General features: G+C 39.5%; 1 protein-coding gene across 2 annotated transcripts in view; it reads left to right on the forward strand.

The window, feature by feature from the left end:
- The window catches only part of LOC122672568 (BTB/POZ and MATH domain-containing protein 4), a 37,463-nt gene extending 21,412 nt beyond the window's left edge, over positions 1–16,051 (forward strand). Inside the window, exon 4 of one of the 2 annotated variants that reach the window (XM_043870036.1) lies at positions 15,702–16,051. In XM_043870036.1, coding sequence (XP_043725971.1) covers positions 15,702–15,850 — 149 coding nt within the window. In that variant the 3' untranslated portion in view covers positions 15,851–16,051. The remainder of the gene's footprint in view (positions 1–15,701) is intronic. The other variant, XM_043870030.1, reaches the window with a different exon arrangement.
- Positions 16,052–20,574: the final 4,523 nt, after the last annotated feature.

The raw sequence follows: 20,574 nt of genomic DNA on the forward strand, positions 1-20,574 counted from the left end.
TCAGACCTTTTGATTCCAAGGCGGTTCTCCATAGTTTCATTCCGGCGTTATCCTTGCTTTTGTCTCATCTACCAAAACAATATCATCTGCAAAGATCATACACCAAGTTACCCCATTCTGTATGCCTCTGGTTAAGTCGTCCATGATAAGCGCAAACAGATAAGGGATTAAGGCTGATCCTTGGTGTATCCCAACTGAGATTGGGAATTTACTACTTTGGCCCCCCGGTGTTCTAACCCTAGTCACCACATCAGCATACATATCTTTAATTATGTCTATGTACTTACATGACACTCTTCTCTTCTCTAATATATTCTAGATTAGCTCTCTAGGAACATTCTGATGTAGGCTTTTTCCAGATCTATAAAGACCATAAAAAGATCTTTCTTGCCCTCTCTATATCTTTCCATTAGTCTCTTTAATAAGAAAATTGCCACCATTGATGATCTTCCTGGCATAAAACCTAATTTGTTTTTTGATATAGTAGTCTCCTCTCTCAAGTGAGCTTCAATAACCCTCTCTCCCATAGCTTCATCGTATGGCTCATTAACTTTATGCCCTTGTAGTTATTACAATTCTGAATATCTCCTTTGTTTTTGTAGATTGGGACCACAAAGCTTCTCCTCCATTCATCTGGCATTTTCCTAGTGGTCAAAATCTTGTTAAACAACTTGGTTAGCCATGATAGCCCATAGAGTCCTACGATCTTCCACACCTCAATTGGGATCTCGTATGGGCCTGGGGCTTTGCCAACTTTCATCCTTCTTATCGCTTCTTTTACTTTGGGCATCCTAATTTTGCATACATATCTATGCGAAGAGGAATCCCTATGAATGACGCTTTCCACAGCCTAGTTACTCGTGGGGTCTTCATTAAGGAGCCCATAGAAGTACTCTTTCAGTCTTTCCATCTCTCTTCACTGTCTTCGTCCTTTATTAGAACTCTGCCATCCGCGCTTTTAATACATCGAACATGGTCTAGATTTAGGACTTACTTGGAAGAAAAAAACAAATTAAAGGATAAAAGGGGTTAATGACATTATGGGAGGATAAAATTGGAAGATAGGGTAATAAAAGTAAAAGAAAGAAGAATCGTGGGATGAGGCTTTCTTCTTCAACCTTCAGCCACGAACAAGCACCAACGGAGAGAAGAACAACTCAGATCGAGAGATCTTCCACAACAGGCCTCCGTTTGACCTGAAATTTCAGATATAGAGTCGCAATCCCAGGCCCTATTAAACCCAGGTGGTAGTTCTTACAAACAGCTTCAATCAAGTATTAAAGCTCTGAAATCTCTCCAGGCGATAGTTACAGGTTCAGAATTGGTTTCTGTTTGATGTAAGCCAGCAGGATTTGATTTACGATGTGAGAAACCAGGGCTAAGGTCGCCCAAGGGGGTAGAATCGCTACTCAGACAGATAGGTGGAAAAGAGAAGAACTGAGAGATATCAATCTCACGATGTGAAGGCCTAATAGACCGTCTGAAACAGAGTTGTGTGAATAGGGAAGGAGAAGAAGGAGAAGAAGCAGAAGAAGAAAGAAAGAAAGAGATAGAGGAAGAGGTCACACGACCATTGCTATGTTACCAATCCGGCACCATAAACAACTCATTCAAAATTTCATTAATCAAATCTGCCCAAAATGACAGTTACAAGCTTGTATTTAAAGAGAGAATAAAGACTCCTATTCTAATTCTTAAATTAAACATAAAGACTCCTAATTGAAATAAAATCCTGAATCAACTCTATTTTTATTTAACCTGAAAACTAAGTATGGAAAGGACTCTACCACTAAGTTGCCCATTTAAAATAAAAAATTACAAGGAAAAAATACCAATTAGTAAAAACCCTGATAAATAAATTAAATCCTACTGAACCCAAAGACCCAGTTGGAACTGGTTCATCTTCGCATGGATACCTAAATGGGTTTGGGTCGGCCCAAGGCAGTGCACCTTCAAACTCAGTGGGGGAATGAGGAAAAAGAACTATATTGGCTATACCCACCGTATCCACCAGACCCACCGTACTTGGAATTTGAGCTCTCTAAGGTTAAAGGATGCTGCATGTTATTGCCCGCCAAGAATACTAGACAAGCCCGTGATATCTATATCCATGCTATCTTCCTCTTCATCTACTTTGAACAGACAATGTTGACCTCTTGCTTACCTCTATGAGCCAGAGGGGAACGTGCACCGTGGTCAGCATCTTGTGTGGCATGATCAAACTGAGTCTCCTTCGTGAATTGGGTGGGCTCATCAGTCTGCTCATGATGTTCCTCTTCCTTTTCCCCTCCCTCTTGGATTTCACCCCAATTGCAGATGGATCACCCCCACCGTCATCACCAGCACCATTATCATCTATGCAGTCGGGGACGGTATGCAGTATGCAGTGGGTGGAATGCAACTAGTTGACATCTTCCTCCTCATGTTCCAAGCCAGGTTGGGATTCAAATGGTCGTGGCATTTGTGAGTGAACGTCAGCTCTCATGTGGCATGAATGCATTGACATCAGCACTCATCTTCTTTGCATTCTCGGTGTTGGGCCTACCCCCAGCTCATCTAATACAGGGGTACCTCAATCCGTCACCCACTCGTAGAGAAGATTGTCCTCATTTGAATCCTCCTGGAAGATGATGTTCAGCTCATTTGGGCCCTTGCCATTGTCCAAGCCCATACGTATGTTTTGCATCTTTAGTCTCATGTTGTAGTCATGGTATAAAATCTCGCGAAATATCGGCGATATATCGCGATATTTCGTGAATCTCGACATGACCGAGATACGAAACAAGGTCGAATAAAAGTACAATAACTCGTCGATATATCGAGATATTTCGACGATATATCGTGGAACTCACGATATATCGCGAGATATCACGATATATCGCGAGATATTGTAAAGTGACAATAGTGTCACATTCAAAATCCTTATAAATTTCATATTTCGCAGCTCTTGGTCGATATTTCGACCGAGAGCTGCTGAAAATGAAATTTTCTCTCTTCTTCCTCCCTTCCAAGCCTCATTGAAGCTCCTTGTCGCCGGAAGACGTCTGAGGGTCATCTAAGCTCATCATCCAAGCCTAATTTCATTATTTAAGGTAAATTATATTTCTCTAAAACTATTTTTTTAAAAAAACTTTGTACAAATGTTGTTGGATGTTGATGATATTAATATATGTTAGACACCGGAGGCCGATCTACTGTCCTCACGGTGTCGAAATTTTTTCCCATATGTATTTTTTTTTATTTTTTCTGGTTTTAAAATTCATTTTCCTACAACTAAAATAGGAAATAATTAGGGGTAATATGACTTAGATGGTAATGAATTAAATATATGTTAGACACCAATGGCCGATCTACGGCTTCACAGTTGTCGGATTTATTTTTCTGCTCTTAAATAATTCTTTTAATTTTCGAAAATTAAGAAAAATATATAAAAATTAAAAAACAGAAATAAATAAGGAAAAATATGAGTTTTAAGTTTAAAAAATAATGAAAAAATATGAAAGTTATTTCTATATGTTTTGAGATGCATTACATGTATATTATGTTTACTAATTCATAGTTTTGTTGTGTTAGGTCAATACTTATATTAACATTATATATAAAAATTGGTTTTAATTTTGTGAAAAATATAAGGGTTAGGGGAAAAATATTAAATAACTATACAAGCGTATTAGTAATCTAAAAGTGCCAATTGAAGTGCATCTACATTAAGTTTTTTAATTATTTCAGTGTTACTTACATTCGAAAACAAGTATCATTATGGCGGATCGTGATAGACAACGTGCGAGGGCAAGCAAAAGGTGGGGAAAGTAGTCAACAAAGGGGCGGAGACGAACAAAGAGAACAGAGGGAACAAGAGAGACCAACCACCAAAGATAGGGTGACATTGCATGGTTACATGGTACTCCTATTGATGGGGATAAGAGAAAATCTATATGTAATTATTGTACATGCAATTTATGGGAGGTGGGTCCAAGAGACTTAAACAACATCCGATTGGAGGATCTAAAGATGTTGTAGGTTGCCATATGGTCCCCTCAAGTAGCCAGGAGATTGGTGATAGTTTGAGGGGAAGAAAGAAGAGGAAGGTCGACAAGCAAAGGATAAGAGAACAACTTGAGGATACAAGCGAGGAGTTCGATGGGAGGAGGAAGACGATACAATGATGATGATGACTCCTCCTCCTCCTCGATGATGACATTCGTAGCACTCGATGACATACAAACAAGCAGAGGAGGCTAGGGATTTTAAGGCGGACTGTTTCAAGGAGTAGAGGAAGTTTTCAAGATGATCACAGAGACAAAGAGTAGGGGTAGTGGAGGAGTAGCGTTCGGAGGTCCTAAAACTTTGAATCCTTTTAAAAGATCACAAAGTGCGAGGGCAACCCCAACACCTCTACCAAGACCAGTACCACCATCAACATCTCGATCCTAAATTGCATAAGAAGAAAGGAAGCATCAACCCGAATCAAAGGAGCATGGAAGGGGATGAAGGGATTGGTTAAAGAATCAATAGCTAAGTGGATGCTATACCATACCATCCCAAAGAACATCCTGCAAGGCCCCCATTATGATACCATGATAGATACCATTGCAGAGGTGGCCCAGATTCAAGGGCCCCACCCCATATGAGGTAATGAATGTTTATCTACCTCAACAAAAGAGTGAGATTGATGAGTACATTAGTGAGATGAAGAATATGTGGGAGACATATGGGGTGACTATAATGGCGTATGGATGGACTGGGCCTACAAGAAAGTCCATCATCAATTTCATGATTTATTGTGATGGGAGGACGGTGTTCCTCAACTGTGGATGCATCCAAAGAGATAAAGGATGCAAAATATATTTACTGATTGTTAAAGGAAGTAGTGGAAAAAGATGTGGTATTGAGAATGTTGTCCAGATTGTAATGACAATGGAAGTAACTTGTCGGCGGTGAGAAGATGATGAACAATAATAAGTACCGGCTCTTGGACTCCTTGTGCAGCCCATTGCATTGACTTAATGCTAAAAGATATGGGAAAGTTAAAGTTGGTGAAGCGTGGTTGAAAGCGCAAGACAAGTCACCAACTTTGTATACAACCACTCCTATGCACTCAATCTATCGAGGGAAAAATGTGGGGTGACTTGGTTAGGCCTGGCATCACAAGATTTGCCACCAACTACATTGCCCTCAAAAGCATTGAGACAAAGAAGGCGGCGAGAAGCATGTTTGCTTCGACGAGCGGTTTCAATGGAAGGGTTCCAAGATCGCAAATGGGAGGGAAGCACAAACAACGATGTCATCCGAGGACTTGACCAAACTAAGCAAAGTGGTGAAAGTTTTAGAGCCGGTAATTCAAGTTCTACATGTTGTCGACTCCGCTCTCAAGGGCCCAACCATGCCATCCTATATCCGCAATAGACTTGATGAAAGATAGTTCTATAGTGTGGGTCCTGCAGAGCAAACACTTCTTAGATATCATAAATGCTCATGGGAGAATCAACTTATGCATCCACCGCATAAGGTGGTGAGTAAATTTGTTTTATGTTTACTAATTCATAGTATTATTATTTACTAATTACCTATGCATTTGACAATACCTCTATTCTATATGTCATATTTCAAGATACTACTTCAACCCTAAGTATCAATATAACAATAGGCTTGGGTTGGAAACTCAACTTATTGATCTTTGTGAAACAAGTAGTGAAGAAGTTGGAGCCGGATGGTGCACTACAAGCAATTTGCAACAATGAAGTGAGTTCATTTGGAAACTCAACTTATTGATGCTTTCAAATAAGTAGTGAAGAAGTACTTACTAATTTTCCACATGGGTATAGATCAAGGTATTTAGGGATGCATTGGGAAGTTTTGGAACCGAGGTGCGATACAAGGCAGAGCACGTGGTGATGCTGGTAATTCTTTTAAGTTTTAAATTACATATGTATTGAAATTTGAAAGTTGAAAGTTGAAACAACATTTGACACATGTCTTTTTGTTGTAAACTTGTAATGCAATGAATGGTGGGTGTTGTATGGGGAATCGGCTGAAAACTTAAGAAGAATAGCAATTAAAGTCCTTGCCCAAACATGTTCCGCATCCGGTTGTGAGGAACCGGAGTACCTTGCGCTCATCCACTCCAAAGCGCCAGATTGGGGTCTCAACGTTTATCCGACATGGTGTATGTGCACTCTGACTTCGAGGCTGAAAGCGCAACACACTGCGCATGGGACATGAGGGACGGAGGGGCACCATTGATCTAGCGACATCTTTCAAGTTGACTCGGGCGATGAGGACCCTATGTGGATTGGGTGAGGATAGAGGTGAGCCGGTGTTGGATGAGGAGGGAGGTAGGCCCGACCCATGATAGCTTCCGAGATTGGTGCTGATGTGGACGAGTATATGGGCGACGAGGTGGATACATGCGAGGAAGCCTCACCCATACCATTCCGGCCATTTGGTGGCAATGTTGCTGATGATGAAGACTGGTCTAAGTCCTCAAATGATGATGATGGTGATGATGGTGATCTTGGTGGTGGTGATGGTGATCTTTGGTGGTGGTGATGTTGGTGGTGGTGATCTTGGTGAAGAATATGACGGCACGCGAGGCGTTATGTGGTAGGCCAGGAGGCCCGGATTGGCACTGTAGACCCACTCCGATTCACCGGAGAGACACAGTTTGATCATGCCACACAAGATACGGACCACGGAGCACGTGCCCCGCACCCCCCCTCGAGAGGCCCCTACATACATACAACAGAAGCGTAGGGGTCGACAAACACAATTGCAACTCCGATCAAATGGACATTGATAACCTATCTAGCTCTGTTGGTGGTTTGAGTATGGGTGATAGGGAGGGAGGACCGACCGGACATTAGCGTGCCCCATCTTTTGACGCACATGCCACTCCATTGGCATCGGATTATGGTGCATCACAACCTTACGGTGGATATGGATATGGATCATCATCATATGAGCAGTTTAGTGGGGTAGGGGACTATGACTACTACCCCTCCCGTCGGACATCTGGATCATCTTTTGTAGATAACATCTTTGCATACCCTAGCGGACCTAGATACCAACCTCACCACCCATACATGCGCCAATGCCATCGCCTCTACGGGCGCCAACATCATATCACATGGATCATCTTCTTCACGGATGGATCGATTGGTAACCCTAGTTTATATCCTAGGATAGGTTACCTACAGATCGTTGATGATTCCATTTACGTGACACTTGTGGATGACTACACTCGTTTCTTCTCCGATTCTATACCGTGGTCCACATATGTCATTCAAACAGAGAGCAATGGACGCCGACTCGGCGAGGCATGAGTGGGATTGATCCAGGAGGCACAAAGAACTACTATTAGCAGTTTAGCACTTGTAATTTGTAACTTAAGTTGTGATTTCATTAATCTATGTGTATTTAACTATTTATACATTAAGGTCGGCGACCGTATGTCAATCAAGGGTGCAAGCCCAAAACACCAATTTGAATTCACATTTTTACAATTTTATGGTTTAAATGTGTTTATTAAGCTTAAATAAGGCTGTCCATGAAGTTTCGTGCCTAAATATGGCCAAATACCCCGAGATGGACCCCGAAATATTGCAGAAAAAATGCAATATTTCGAATATTTCGCGATATCTCGGATATTTCGGATATCTCGGTAGGCCCGAGATACCGATATATCGCGAGATATAGTACTATGGTTGTAGTACACATACACCAACTTCTCAAGTCATTCATGACCCTATCAATTCTGCCTCTTGGAGTGGATAAGTTAAAATATACTTCTGTTACACTCACATCAAGGTGCGAAACATGTCTGGGAGAGCACCTTCAATGCTATCTTCCTCAAGTTAGGTGTGTCTTTCTCATATAGGACCCACCATTCACTTGCATTAGAGCATTAAGGTTATCTTGTTAAGTATGCTAGTTGGTACATACTTATATTGAACTAAGAAATTAAATCTTCCTCAAGTTAGGTGTGTCTTTCCCATATAGGACCCACCATTCACCTGCATTAGAGCATTAAGATTATTCTTGTTAAGTGATGCTACATGGTACATACTTACATTGAACTAAGAAACTAAGGTGATATATACCTTCCAGTAGCAGTAATCTCCCAACCAGTCCTTGCAATTGTGAGGCCAAAAGTACCGGTGGCTTCTGTGAAGTTTTCTCTACACCCATTTCAATAACTGCTAATGTTAGCATCAATAAAAACGTATAATAAGATTCATTTCTAAGTACTTTTGAAAGTACAAGTCTCACCTCATTGTTGCATTAAGCTTGTATATTTGAATTTGGCTCTAGCTTTGCCACCACCTCTTTCGCTGCATCTATTAAGACTTGTACAAGTCTCACCTCATCCAAAATTTGTGCTTGTATTGGTACTTGGGATTGAGATAATAGGCTGGATTTGATGGAAACAAGTAGTCAATACTTACTGAGGATCTAAAGGTAAAATAATTTGACTTAGGTACATGCAATGGATGCATAAAGTTGCCTCTCCTTGTGGTCTTCCATGATTGCTTGCTACCACTTGGTACCATTACCCGCACGTGCTCCTTCAGTATCTCCAATGCAACATAAAAAATGTGGCAAGGTAGGCTTCTTCTCTAAGTCAATTATCCACAACACGTTTACCAGTTGCTCCAATATCATAAAGACCTCCTTCAATTCCTGCCAGAATGTGTCACTGTATATGGTCGATTGGGCTACTCCTTCTAGACAACCCTATTCTCTAACTAAACCATTCCTCTGAAGCAAACATCGACCTCAGAACAACCATATTTGTTTCGAAGCTCTTTAGGGCGATGTAGTTTGTGGAGAATCAAGTCATGCCAGGTCTCACCAAATACCCACCACACTTGCTCCTCAATAACTAAGGGTATATCCATGGTTGTATATAAATGTGGTCACTTGTCTTTCCCGCTCAACCACATTTTGTATTATGGACCTCTTCCCCATGATCTTCAGCACAAGGTTGATGCAGTGGGCTACACTTGGAGTCCAGATTAGGCGGTACTTGATGTTCATCATTGTATCTCCATCCCGCTTGAAGTTGATGTTGTTGTCCGTCACCATATGGACAACATTCTCTACTCCCACCTCGTAGGACACATCCTTCAGCAACTTGTAGATATACTTTCCATCCTTCCTATCTTTAGATGCGTTCACTGATTTCAAAAAAACAATTTTACCATAACACTAAATCATAAAGTAGATGATGGAGTCTAGTGGGTTTAGTCCATAATAAAACGGGAAGGAAAAAAAACTTTGTTTGGGACGGTGCGTTTAAAGCGGCAAAAAAAATAATTTTGAACGGAATGGTAAAAAAAAATGGTTAAATATTTTTGGATTGGAAAAAAAAAAAAAGGGGACAAAGACAAAGGGAGGACCTCAACGCACCGGTAACTGATTACTGTGTTGTTCCATTACAACCTAGTGGTTGTGGGTTCGAGTCGGGAAACAACCTCTCTGCGAATCGGGGGTAAGGCTATATACTTTATGACCCTCCTCAGATCCCGCAATGGCAAGAGCCTCGTGCACTGGGTACACCCCTTTTTTTTAATTTGATTTTTTTGAAACTATTTTTTTAAAAGATAAGATGTTGTTGTCCGATCGACAACTTTATGGAGTCGGCTTGAATCTTTTGCTTGAAAATTCAAATTTCCATTTTTTGGATTTGAAAAATAATTTTAAAAAAATAAAAATAAAAATAGGGAAACATGTTCTGTTTTGGTTTATAAAATCAAAAAATTTTGTGAAATTATTGTTGCTTTGTTTCGAACTAAGTGATTATTGTGTTTTTCCATAAATTTTTTTTTTAATTTGGTGATTATTATTATTTTTAAAATTTAGTAGCTTTATTTGAAAAAAAATATATATAAGACTAAGAGGAAATTAAGAAATTTTTTCTTGTTTTTAGAAGTGAATTTAATAATGTACGCAAGTTTCTCAATCAGTTTCCTGTATCCTGTTGCATATTTCTGCAACTCCAGAAAAGAAAGGCTTCTATTCTTGTGAATTAGAAAGAACTGAGAAAACTTGTGCATAGAACTTGTTTTCTTTTCCCAAGGTCAGATAAGAAATGAGTTAGAGATGATATAGAGTATTCAGCTAGTATAACTCGGGGATCTAGAATGACTGGACTAACTGGAACTAGACCTTCTCACTCTTCATTCCATAACGTGTGCCTCGGCCCTATTTCGAACCGCGGGGTCAGTAAGAAATCCATCTATGTCTACCGAAGAACTAATCAAACCAGTATTTGAAGAAGATCAACTACTGGTATATTAGAGCTCTGATACCATGTGACAATATTAAACCTAATAAACCAGTAGAATCACAAAGCAAGAAGAAGAACTCTGCTATTAGGAAAAAGCAGAATCGGGGTGAGTCTAGAGATCTCACCTCTTTTCAATATATAATAGAAGGTTACAGACTAAAGGCAAGATAGAAGCTTCTTATCCTGAATACAATAGGAAACTAACTTGGACATAACAAGGAAACACAATCTAACTTGGAGACAATTAAACTAACTAGAAGACAACCGCTCATAAATGTGTACATGATACATTTGTTGTACACCCACAGTACATATGGGTACTGTACCTCTTACACATAATTGGTAGCTTTAACAAATGTTTAAAAAAATGTACTTTTTAATTGATTTTGAAAGCGCTATTCCGATTGGGCTTAAATATGTTAATTTTTTTTTGGGGGGGGGGAGGGAGAGAGGAATTTGTTTACAAAATTTGAGTTGCTCATGATATGCTTTCCTCAGTGCATCATCCAGGAAACTATTCCCTATTGTTTGTTTGTATGTTTAATGTTTAAATCTACAAATTTTAGGGAAGGGTTGGGGGCACTAGGCAAAAGTTTGGCCTGTTAAGTACATGTAAAACTTCTGGGAAATGACCTAAGAGCACGAACACCTTGGATTGTAAAGGTGCTTGCTATAGAGAATTAATGCGATACACAAGCTGATGAGTTGCAATGGGTGGTGTGCCTTGTATCCAGGGTAATGCAGGAGCATTCCAATGAATAGTTTGGATTCCTTAGAGTATTGGATCCTGTCTTAGTGATTTGGAAGCACTACATTACAGGAACTTTGGATATTTCCGTGAGTGTTATTAGAGCTTACTTTTGGATGGTCAAATTTTCTATTTTGCTTAGCATTTGTGTCATTTGAAAGGTTATTGAGTTACCTGTCCAGTAAGACCACGATCTTGCAATTCCGACTTGTATCGGAAGAGTTATGGCCAAACTCAAGGGGTGTTGATCTGTGACTGGGTTTTTCGTTTAGGAAGTCTAATTAGATTAGGATTTCTATTGCGTGTTTAGTTTAATATAGTTAAAAGTGTCTTTTATTGAGTCCTAGTTTAATCAGGAAAGTTTTGTGATTAGAGATAATGAAATTGAACATTAGGTATTGGTATTGGTATTTCCTATATTAAAAAAATATATATACTATAGAGGAAGAATTGTGGGCGATTTGACCGTCTTTATTGATGTTTTCCCGGTGTAGCGGCCTGGTGATATTGCTGTTTTGTTCCTTTTGGGCCAATTACCCTCAGGCATAATATGGGGTTTTAATCGCTTGTCTGCACTAGAAGGTGCAAGGTGCATGCTTGAGGTGGGTATTATTTTTTAGAAGCAGTGCCAGTTCTTGTGGACTTGGTAGCTTCTGTCTTATGCTACTGAGGGGCATATTATCTTTGATATTCCTGTATTTGTGGGTGTTCTTTGTGCAAAACTGTTGGGGAAAGAAATTTTGGGATCTTGTCATTTTGTGTTGGGGGCTATTGATCACTACAATGGTAGGCTCATTTTAAATTGTGGGAAATTAGTCATATATTGTTGTCTTCAGTAACTCTTACACCCATAGCGATCTTCATTGAAGCATCACAAATTCACAACATTGAATTTTGAGGCTGCTTGATTAGAAACCAAGGCTTCTAAGCATGGCCTATTCTGAACTGATATTTTGCACGACTCTGAGTTTTTTATGCCCTAACACTTGCAGTGCCAGTTTTTATCTCAATCCGTTGGTTTTGAGAATGTGATTAGTTCATTGTGATCACTTGTTCTCTGCCAGGCTATAATCAACATTACAAATTTGATGTTTCTTCCTTATCAGTATCAAGTTAGAGCTTGGGTTTGGTCAACTGTATTGCTAAAATATGGCTTTTGAGTGGAGTTGTATTGGGTTGGTTTTATTACCACCTTCCCCCAGCTTTGTCCGGTTACGTCAGTTCCCCTCTTTTTTCATGTCCTCTGCCTTCCCCTCTCTGTTCTTTTGTTCTGAGGATGCATATATTTCTATATATTGATTAAAACGAAGTGACAAATTGTTCTGTCAAGGTAAGTTCTCTTGGTTACTTCTAAAAAATGGTTCTTATGAATTTTACATTTTGAAGTTCTTTAAAGTATGGGTGCTAATCCAGTAGTCTGTTATAAATTTGCGGATATTTGGGGACATAAATATAGTCTTGTAAGCTGTTCTTACCTTTCTTCAATGGGGCGAAAATGAGAGTCTTGTAAGAATTAAGATCCTATTAAGCTTCGTACACATACCCTGATAGAAGTCATGTTACGGATCTACTCCACTTGAATCATTAGGTTTAAATGACCACTTGGCCAAATCCACAAGAATATAGGCATGAGAATTACTTGCTCTGCTCTATTTTATGAAAAACACAAAGGAGAAATACCTGCTAAATATTAAATTCAACGGGCTTCATCGAAAGGCCCCCTGCTACTGGATTGGATCCCGCGTCAAGGATTTTTTAACCTGTTCATGCTGAAACCTTTTCCCGTACGTATCTCCTTCACCGGCTAGGGTCCCTCAATCAATGGATTGAGATCAGCTCGACCGCCGGGAGAGAGTGGTCTACGATCAGCTAGCTCATAGTTGCTTGGTTGCATGCATTTTAGAAAAGGGAAGGAAAGAGGATCTGATCAAGTAGGCATGTTAATGTAGTCCTAGATAGGTAGGAGACCTACTAGGAGCCAGACAATAGGATCAAATAACAAAAAGGGTTGCTGGTTCGAATGGACAGCACTAGGATTTAGGTTAATTCTAGGGTTTAGGATGGGAATTTGGGAATGGGTCTTATATGGCTTTAATATGCAGGTCTAGTGGATTATTATGGGATAAAAATAATTGGATTTGGGAAGGTTTTAAAATTCTGCAATTCTGGACAGAATTAAGTTGCAAGTTTTGGGTTTTAATGGAGTGGAGGAATGGAGAGGATAGAGTGGGAGTTATGAGCTGGATTTTGGATCGAGTATGGGGAGAGGTGTGGGGGATATAGGGTAGAAGTTTGGTTTGGAATTGATGGACAGATCTGAAATTATGAAGGAGTCCTTGTGGAGATAGGAATGCAGGTTTAATGGAGAAATTAGGGTTGATGGGTGGAGGGTCTGCTGTGAGGGATCTGTGGTTCGATTTTGGATGAAAACTGATGGAGGATGAAGGCTGGACTGGTTTAAGGATAATTAGGGTTTATGATAATCGATTGGGAGAGTGTAGGTCTACGTTAGAAGGTGAGAAACAGCAAGTAGAATCAGCTTGTAGAAGAAAAAGGACCTCCCGATCTACAAGATGCAAGGAGTCGATCGGAGTCCACCAATCCCTTCACCTTGATATTACCCACAAGGTAGCCTTGATATTACTCACAAGGTTCACTCAATAGAGCAGAGCAGCAACTATGGCAGCAAACAAAATCTTTTTCATTAATCAAATTCGTATGTAATGCTGGCCTCCCTTACAAACTTATATAGAAGACTCAAAAATAGACTTAGACACTAAAAAAGAATGGCCTAACCCTAGCCCTAATCTATTAGGTAACTCAAACTGAATAGGAAACTAGAATACTAAAGGAAATAGACTCAAAACATGGCTGGACTTATAGAGTCCTAATCCAGCCTAACTTACATCACATGACCACTTAAGTTGTCACATGACCACTTAACCAAGTCACATGAACACTTAAATTGAACCAATTGGATGCAATCAATTTCAACCGGTTCAATTAAAAAACATAAATATAAACTAAGTATTGGGCTAATCCCATATGCAACCTATATACCCATATTTTAGGCCCATAAAAGTGGCCTATTACATTAGAAACCCGTGGGATCAAAGGCACAACATGTATGTAACCCAACCCTAGACTTATTCCCAATGAAACAAGCCCTATTTAGTGTTGAATCTGCATCACATGTGGAAGACAAAAACGGAAAGAAAGAAAGGAGAAAAGGTTGTTGTTGCCAATGCCTACTCCTTGACCATTTTAGATCGAAAATCACCTATTCAATCAGTTGGGAGTCCTGCCATGCAACCTATACACCCTACCATTCCGGGTGGCACGACCCAGCAATTTGTAAAGGCTCTGTCAAGACCTCAACCCACTGGGCCCGGGTCGATAGAGCAGCGGGGTGGCTGCGGAAGAAGCAACTAGGAAATATGTCAAAATAGACACTGAAGCGAAGTCAGTAACTGAGTAGCTGGGGAGATCTCCTGCTCGGGGGGCCTATTTTCGGTTGAGTTGAGCGGAGAGCAAAGATGAATCATCGAGGCCTTACGTATGTAATTTCAAGGGCAAACAAATATGAAGTATTCAAACGGGTGCTCGGCTGGCCGGTCAAATATTATATATGTTGGTCGACTCGCTTTTCTATTTGAACCGTCTTCGTTAGCGTGTCCGCCTTGTTCTCCTTGGTTCCCACCTTCAACAACTGCACTTTGCTTTCTTCAATGATTTTACGGATGTAATGAAATTGAACCGCAATATGCTTTGTCCTCTTGTGATAAACCGTGTTCTTGGCTAAACAACACTCACGCTTCTTAGCACGTATCTTGCGGTGGACATATGATGTTCTGACTTGCAAGGATAAAGATCTTGAATCTTCCTCAACAATTTTGACTCCCATTTCCAAACGCATCATGCCACCTCTCATTTTTGGAACGAACAGCTTTCTGTGGTTACTCCAATTGAACCTTTATGGCTAAACTAGTTGACCAAATCCACAGGAATATAACGAAGAAAAACACCTGCTCTACATTGAAGATACTGAACATGCAATTGCATTCCCATATTATTATGTTTAGAGTTGAACAAATCTCAGTCAATTAATATTAGTCCACTCTCATACTAACCTATAGTAGATATCTTCTTATCAGAAGACACCACAATTCCTTCATTTTGTAGTAATGGTTCACTGTAATAGCAGGATCTTGCTTTATTCAGCTGTTTTGCCACGTATTGGGGGTCAGCTAATGAAGGATCTTTGTATTTTGCTAAGTTGCATTGTGTTGATTGATACTTCCTATGTTGTCATTCCATTTTATTCTGTTCAGCTTTCAATTCTAGAAGCCTGACTAGATAATGTCTCCATCGTACTTCCATGATAAGGTTGGAATTGATTTTTTTAGGATTTCATGATCTGATAATTTGCCAAAGAAAAGTGGTTGCGTGATCTGACCCCAATTCAGTTGGCCTGATTCAATTCCTATTCTAAATTTGTCGTTCCATTTCTGTTTGTGATTGTTGTTTGTTAATATCATTTATTTTAGGCTAGGTGGCTTGTAAGTTGGATCATCTTTCTGAAGAATGGGCACAAAAGTAAATTATGACTGAGTCATGATTTAGCTATTGCTGCATGTTATGTTTGTAAAGTTTTTCGTTCTTCAGGAACTCCCCAAGTAATTGAAATTCGAGAACCAAGAATGGAGCCTAAGGTTTCGATTGATATTGTTAGCTATGTTTCGTGCATATTTTTGCTTCTTCATACTCTAATTGCCAATTCTCAATGCAGCCGTTATTCGATCAGATGGGTTTAAGCACCTTAAAGAAAATTGCCCGGCTTTGCAATCAGAGCTCCTGAAGACAGTTGCAGGTTGTGAGGAGGAATGTAGCAGTGGCGGGAAGAGTCGCAGTGTGTGGGCCCAGCTCTCAGATGGTGGTGATACTGATGGCAGGAGGGTTAGGCAACGGACTTGATATTAGGGTGAAAAACAAAAGTCTAGCTTGGGAACTTCGTTATGTAAAATGACGGGATTCTTTTTTTGTCTTTTTTGGGCCGGGGGTGGGAGGGAGGGAAGGGTGATGTGATGGTGAGGAGCACCTGAAAAAGTAAAGAATGAAAAAATTGCTTCCATGTGAGTCAATCCTCTGTCATGTGCTTAATCGGTTACAAGGATGATGGTTTGATGGCAATGAACTGTGATGTTGTTATAGGTTTTTAAAGGCTGCTGACGTTTAGAGATAAAACTAGCGATTGTCCATTGCTCCTTCGTTCATTTGAACTGGGAAAGCTTGCTGCCTATATCTACTGAACGAGCAGGTTGTGGACGTCACCAAAGCCCCCTGCAAACGTGGTAATTAGAACAGAAGAAAACCTTCTTTGTTAGCCGGATGGACCATGAATTCTGTTCATTCAGTTTTTTGTTGTAAATTCGGGTACCGTTACACTTACAAACATGGTAAATGGGTCCATTTTGGTTCTGATTCTCTTTTTCATTTTCCCTTGATTTTGGGGGTTGGTTTGTTGGGATTGAAAATTTCTTTACTGACAATGGGGTCTGATTAACCAAAATAAATACCGACCAATCATATTGTGACATGTGGCATTGGTTACAAAAATGTGCCGGGTCGATTTAGTAGGTTGAACCAAGAATTGCACCAAAGGAGTAGGACGAATTGAACTCTAAGTTCATCTCTGACATCACACTATGTCCAACTTGGAAGACATGTCAAGAATGACTCGTGAAGCCCAACCAATGACCGTCTTAGCAATAAGTTAACCAGGCAAATAACTTATCTGGTTAAGAACCTTCCTAGTTAAGATTATGCTTTCCACATGACTTCTTGGTAAATAGCCAAATAGGTGTCCAACTCGAAGGACGACACCTCCAAACAGAAGCGCACAGAATGGTCTATCATCACAAAGTTTCTACAACGTTCTACTGTCTGAATCTTATAAATTGAAGTCTCTAATCTAGGTAAAGGGGCGAATTCATTTGTCTCTATTTTCCCTGCTTGAAGATTTATCTGTTGTGAGAAGTCTAACTTTAGCATCAAAATGACTCCGCTGGTTTAGGCCGGTACTCCACTGCTTAGATCTGTACTTCTTCACAGGATAGTTTGATCATAGGATAGTTTGATCACAGGAGAGCTCGGATCAAATCTTGCCGCAACAGGATCTTTACCTTAAGTAGGTTTACAAGTACTAGGTCAAACTGGTTGTATCCGCTGAGGTTGATCTTGTTGATCCAATAGGATGCAGAAGAAGTCAGGAAACTTTCTTTACACATGTTTACTAACATCCTCAGCATGTTTGCTAAATATTAATACAGAAGTCAGGAAACTGTGTGTGTGTGGATTTTGATTTTTATTTTGGTTTCAAATTACTTTCTTAAAATAACAGATCGGATTCGGCTCGGAGAGTGCTATATCCGTATTCCGCATCAGATTAGTTTTCAGACGGATTCGGATAGTGCTAAATGGATACGGACATGGATACGGATCAGATATTTTATCCGTTTACATGTACATATAGCTTTTCGGATTGCAATAGCCTATCTGTATCTGTATCCTTTTAGCTTTCGGACGGATTCAGATAGTGCTAAACAGATACGGACACAGATACAGAAACGGATTTCGGCTATTCATTTACATCCCTACCTGCAACCAGACATCATGGCATGAAATGATCGCCACACCATCAATGAAAGTCAGAACTTCAACCCCTATTGATACTTTCTCATGTGTTCTCATAGGTGCCACACTCTCATACAGAAAACTCTTCTCCCCCCTCCCCCTCTTTTTAACCGTCCCGATCACATGACTTCGTCAACCACCAATGTTGGGACATAGTGAAAGATAAAGTTATTGCTTTTGTCCAAGACTTCAAAAATACCACAGTACCATTTGGGACCAGTCATATCCTTCTAACTTTAATCCTGAAAAAGGAGTTTGCCAATTTGGATGTCTCATTTGTTGAAGTCCTCTTCCCACTTCCATCCTTCCTTTCAACTTAAGATATTGGTCTTTTACTTGTCTCTCCATTTGACGTGGAAATTAACCAGACAACCTTAGTATTGGTGCCTTTGAAGCTCCGGGAATTGATGGACTTCTTGCAATTTCAACCATCAATATTGGGACATAGTAGAAAGATAAAGTGATTGCTTTTGTCCAGGACTTCATAAATACCACATTACCATTTGGGACCAGCCATATCCTGCTAACTTTAATCCTGAAAAAGGAGTTTGTCAATTTAATTGAGGAATTCAGACCTATCAATTTTTGTAATGTTTCATATAAAATTTTTGTTAAAATCATAGTTAATCGCTTTAGACCTCATCTCCCAGTTCCATTCAGCCATTATCAAAGGGTGTCAAATCACAAATATGAGATAACATCATCTTGGCCAAAAAAATTCCATTATATGAGGAAAAAGAAAAAGGGAAAAACTGGTTTTCTGACACTCATAATTGACATGTTCAAAGCATTTGACAGAATTGAATTTTTTATTTTTTTTGGAGTTTTTAGGTTTTGATCAGCATTGGTGCGATTTGATTTGCAAACTTATTGTCGTATCGAATACAATTTTTTTTTTCTCATTCCCGTTGTAACTAACTACTCTCGACCTCAAGGGAGATCAAAGACAAAACAAAGAAGAGAGTTTTTTTTTTTTTTTTTTTTGATGGAAAAAGAAAGAAGAGAGTTGTTGACTACTTAATGAGAGATCGGAGACAGAGGAGAATGACACGGTTCTGTGGATTTGGATCCTCTCCAACATGGGGAGTGGCTGGGAATCTCCTAGTGAGATCTCTCCATCTGACACGTGTGTTGGAGAGGATCCAAGGGCTGGTTATGTGCTCCCCCAATTACTCTCTCTCTCTCTTTCTGTTCAATCACTTTCTAATTTTATTAAAAAACTATCGATTTTGTTGTAAAAGAAAATGATGATTTGGAGAAGATGAGGGCATTTTGGTTTTTTCAAATTTTAGCAAATAGGTCAAGGCAATTAGGTCAAATTTTAAAAAAAATAGAAGAAAAGGTAGTTTGATCATTTTTCAGCATTTAATGCCTAGTGTGGACTTTAATGATTTTACGGAGATAAAGTAGGGGTGGTACGTGGACTAGTCAGATAGGGGGTACGAGGAATATTGGGTGCATTTTAGGGGGTACGCATATTTAATCCTTTTTTTTTATTATTAATTAATCTTATTAATTTTACTATCTTCAAAAAAATATCGTCAGAAGGATTGTGCCATATCAATATGATGATCATGTTATATTGTTGATCACGTCATGTCATGAATCACACTATATCACGCTATGACATGATCATCATAGCAATATTGTGTATGGTATCATATCGATATCGATACGATATGGGTTAGTCTTGTACATATTAAAACTTAAAAGTGGCTTCAATTGCACGGAGAGGAAGAAAAGAATGGAATTTAAATGAAAATAAATAAAATTAAAACAAAATTGATAGTTTTTGAATAATAATAGGGAGGGATTGAAGAGAGAGAGACCAGCCCTTGGATCGTCTCCAGCTCACGTGTCAGATGGAGAGACCTCACTGGAGATCCCTACCTACCCCGCGTTGGAGAGGTCCGAGAGGATCCAAATCCCGGTTCCGTCTTTCTTCCTCCTCTTCTCGATCAGGCAAAAGGGACGTTTGTTCAATTGTTCTGTTGCTGAAATTTCCTGCAGAAGCGACGGTTGGATGATTGTTCTGCTGTTATATTCTACTTCTCTCTCTCTCTCTTCTTCCTGTGGTGACACCTGATAAACTTCTTTCCCTGCTCAGGTTCGGACAGAACTCGTCGTTTTTGGAGCAGGTCGTGGCAAGAGAGGCGAAGAAAAGGAATTTGAAATGTTTTTTCCCAGCTTCTATTTGTTAAAAACTCCAAATCGGGTACGAGCATTAGTATTTTAACCTTCGCCCCATCCCCCTCTTCTCTTTCTAAAACTGATTCTATTTTTGGATTTAAAATTTGCCCTAATGCTGATAATTTGCACTTCTCAATTCTGTCACTGGTGGACATTTGGCATGTGACTTGGGAGAGGATTTCAAATACAGACAGAACAGAATTCACTATTATCAGTTCTTTGCAGACCTTCAATCGATGTCAAGGAATGTTCCTATCGACAAGCTCCAAACAGAACAACCACTTTAAAACCAGTCTGCTTGATGGGCTTTAGGTAAAAATTTTACAGCCTCTAGCACTCTACTTAGTTACTGATGAGGGATTTTAATGTTCTCTTTTGTAGATGATGTAGGAATGTTAATCTGCAGTTCTAAGTTTGGTGAATAGACAATAGTATGGTTAGAATTCAGGGATTTAATATTATCATGTACTTGATATAACATCTATCTACTCTCAATCTTATCTATTGAAACGGTGATGCAACTTAGGAGTTACAGCAGATTATAGTTTTGGTTGTCCCAGGTTTGAAGTGACTTTAGAATGACATTTAATCATTTAAGATTATAAAATCTATTTATCTACACTTATTTTGGGGGTGGGGGTTGGGATTCAGAGTT

Source organism: Telopea speciosissima, chromosome 1, assembly GCF_018873765.1.
Source record: "Telopea speciosissima isolate NSW1024214 ecotype Mountain lineage chromosome 1, Tspe_v1, whole genome shotgun sequence".
Taxonomy (NCBI): domain Eukaryota; kingdom Viridiplantae; phylum Streptophyta; class Magnoliopsida; order Proteales; family Proteaceae; genus Telopea; species Telopea speciosissima.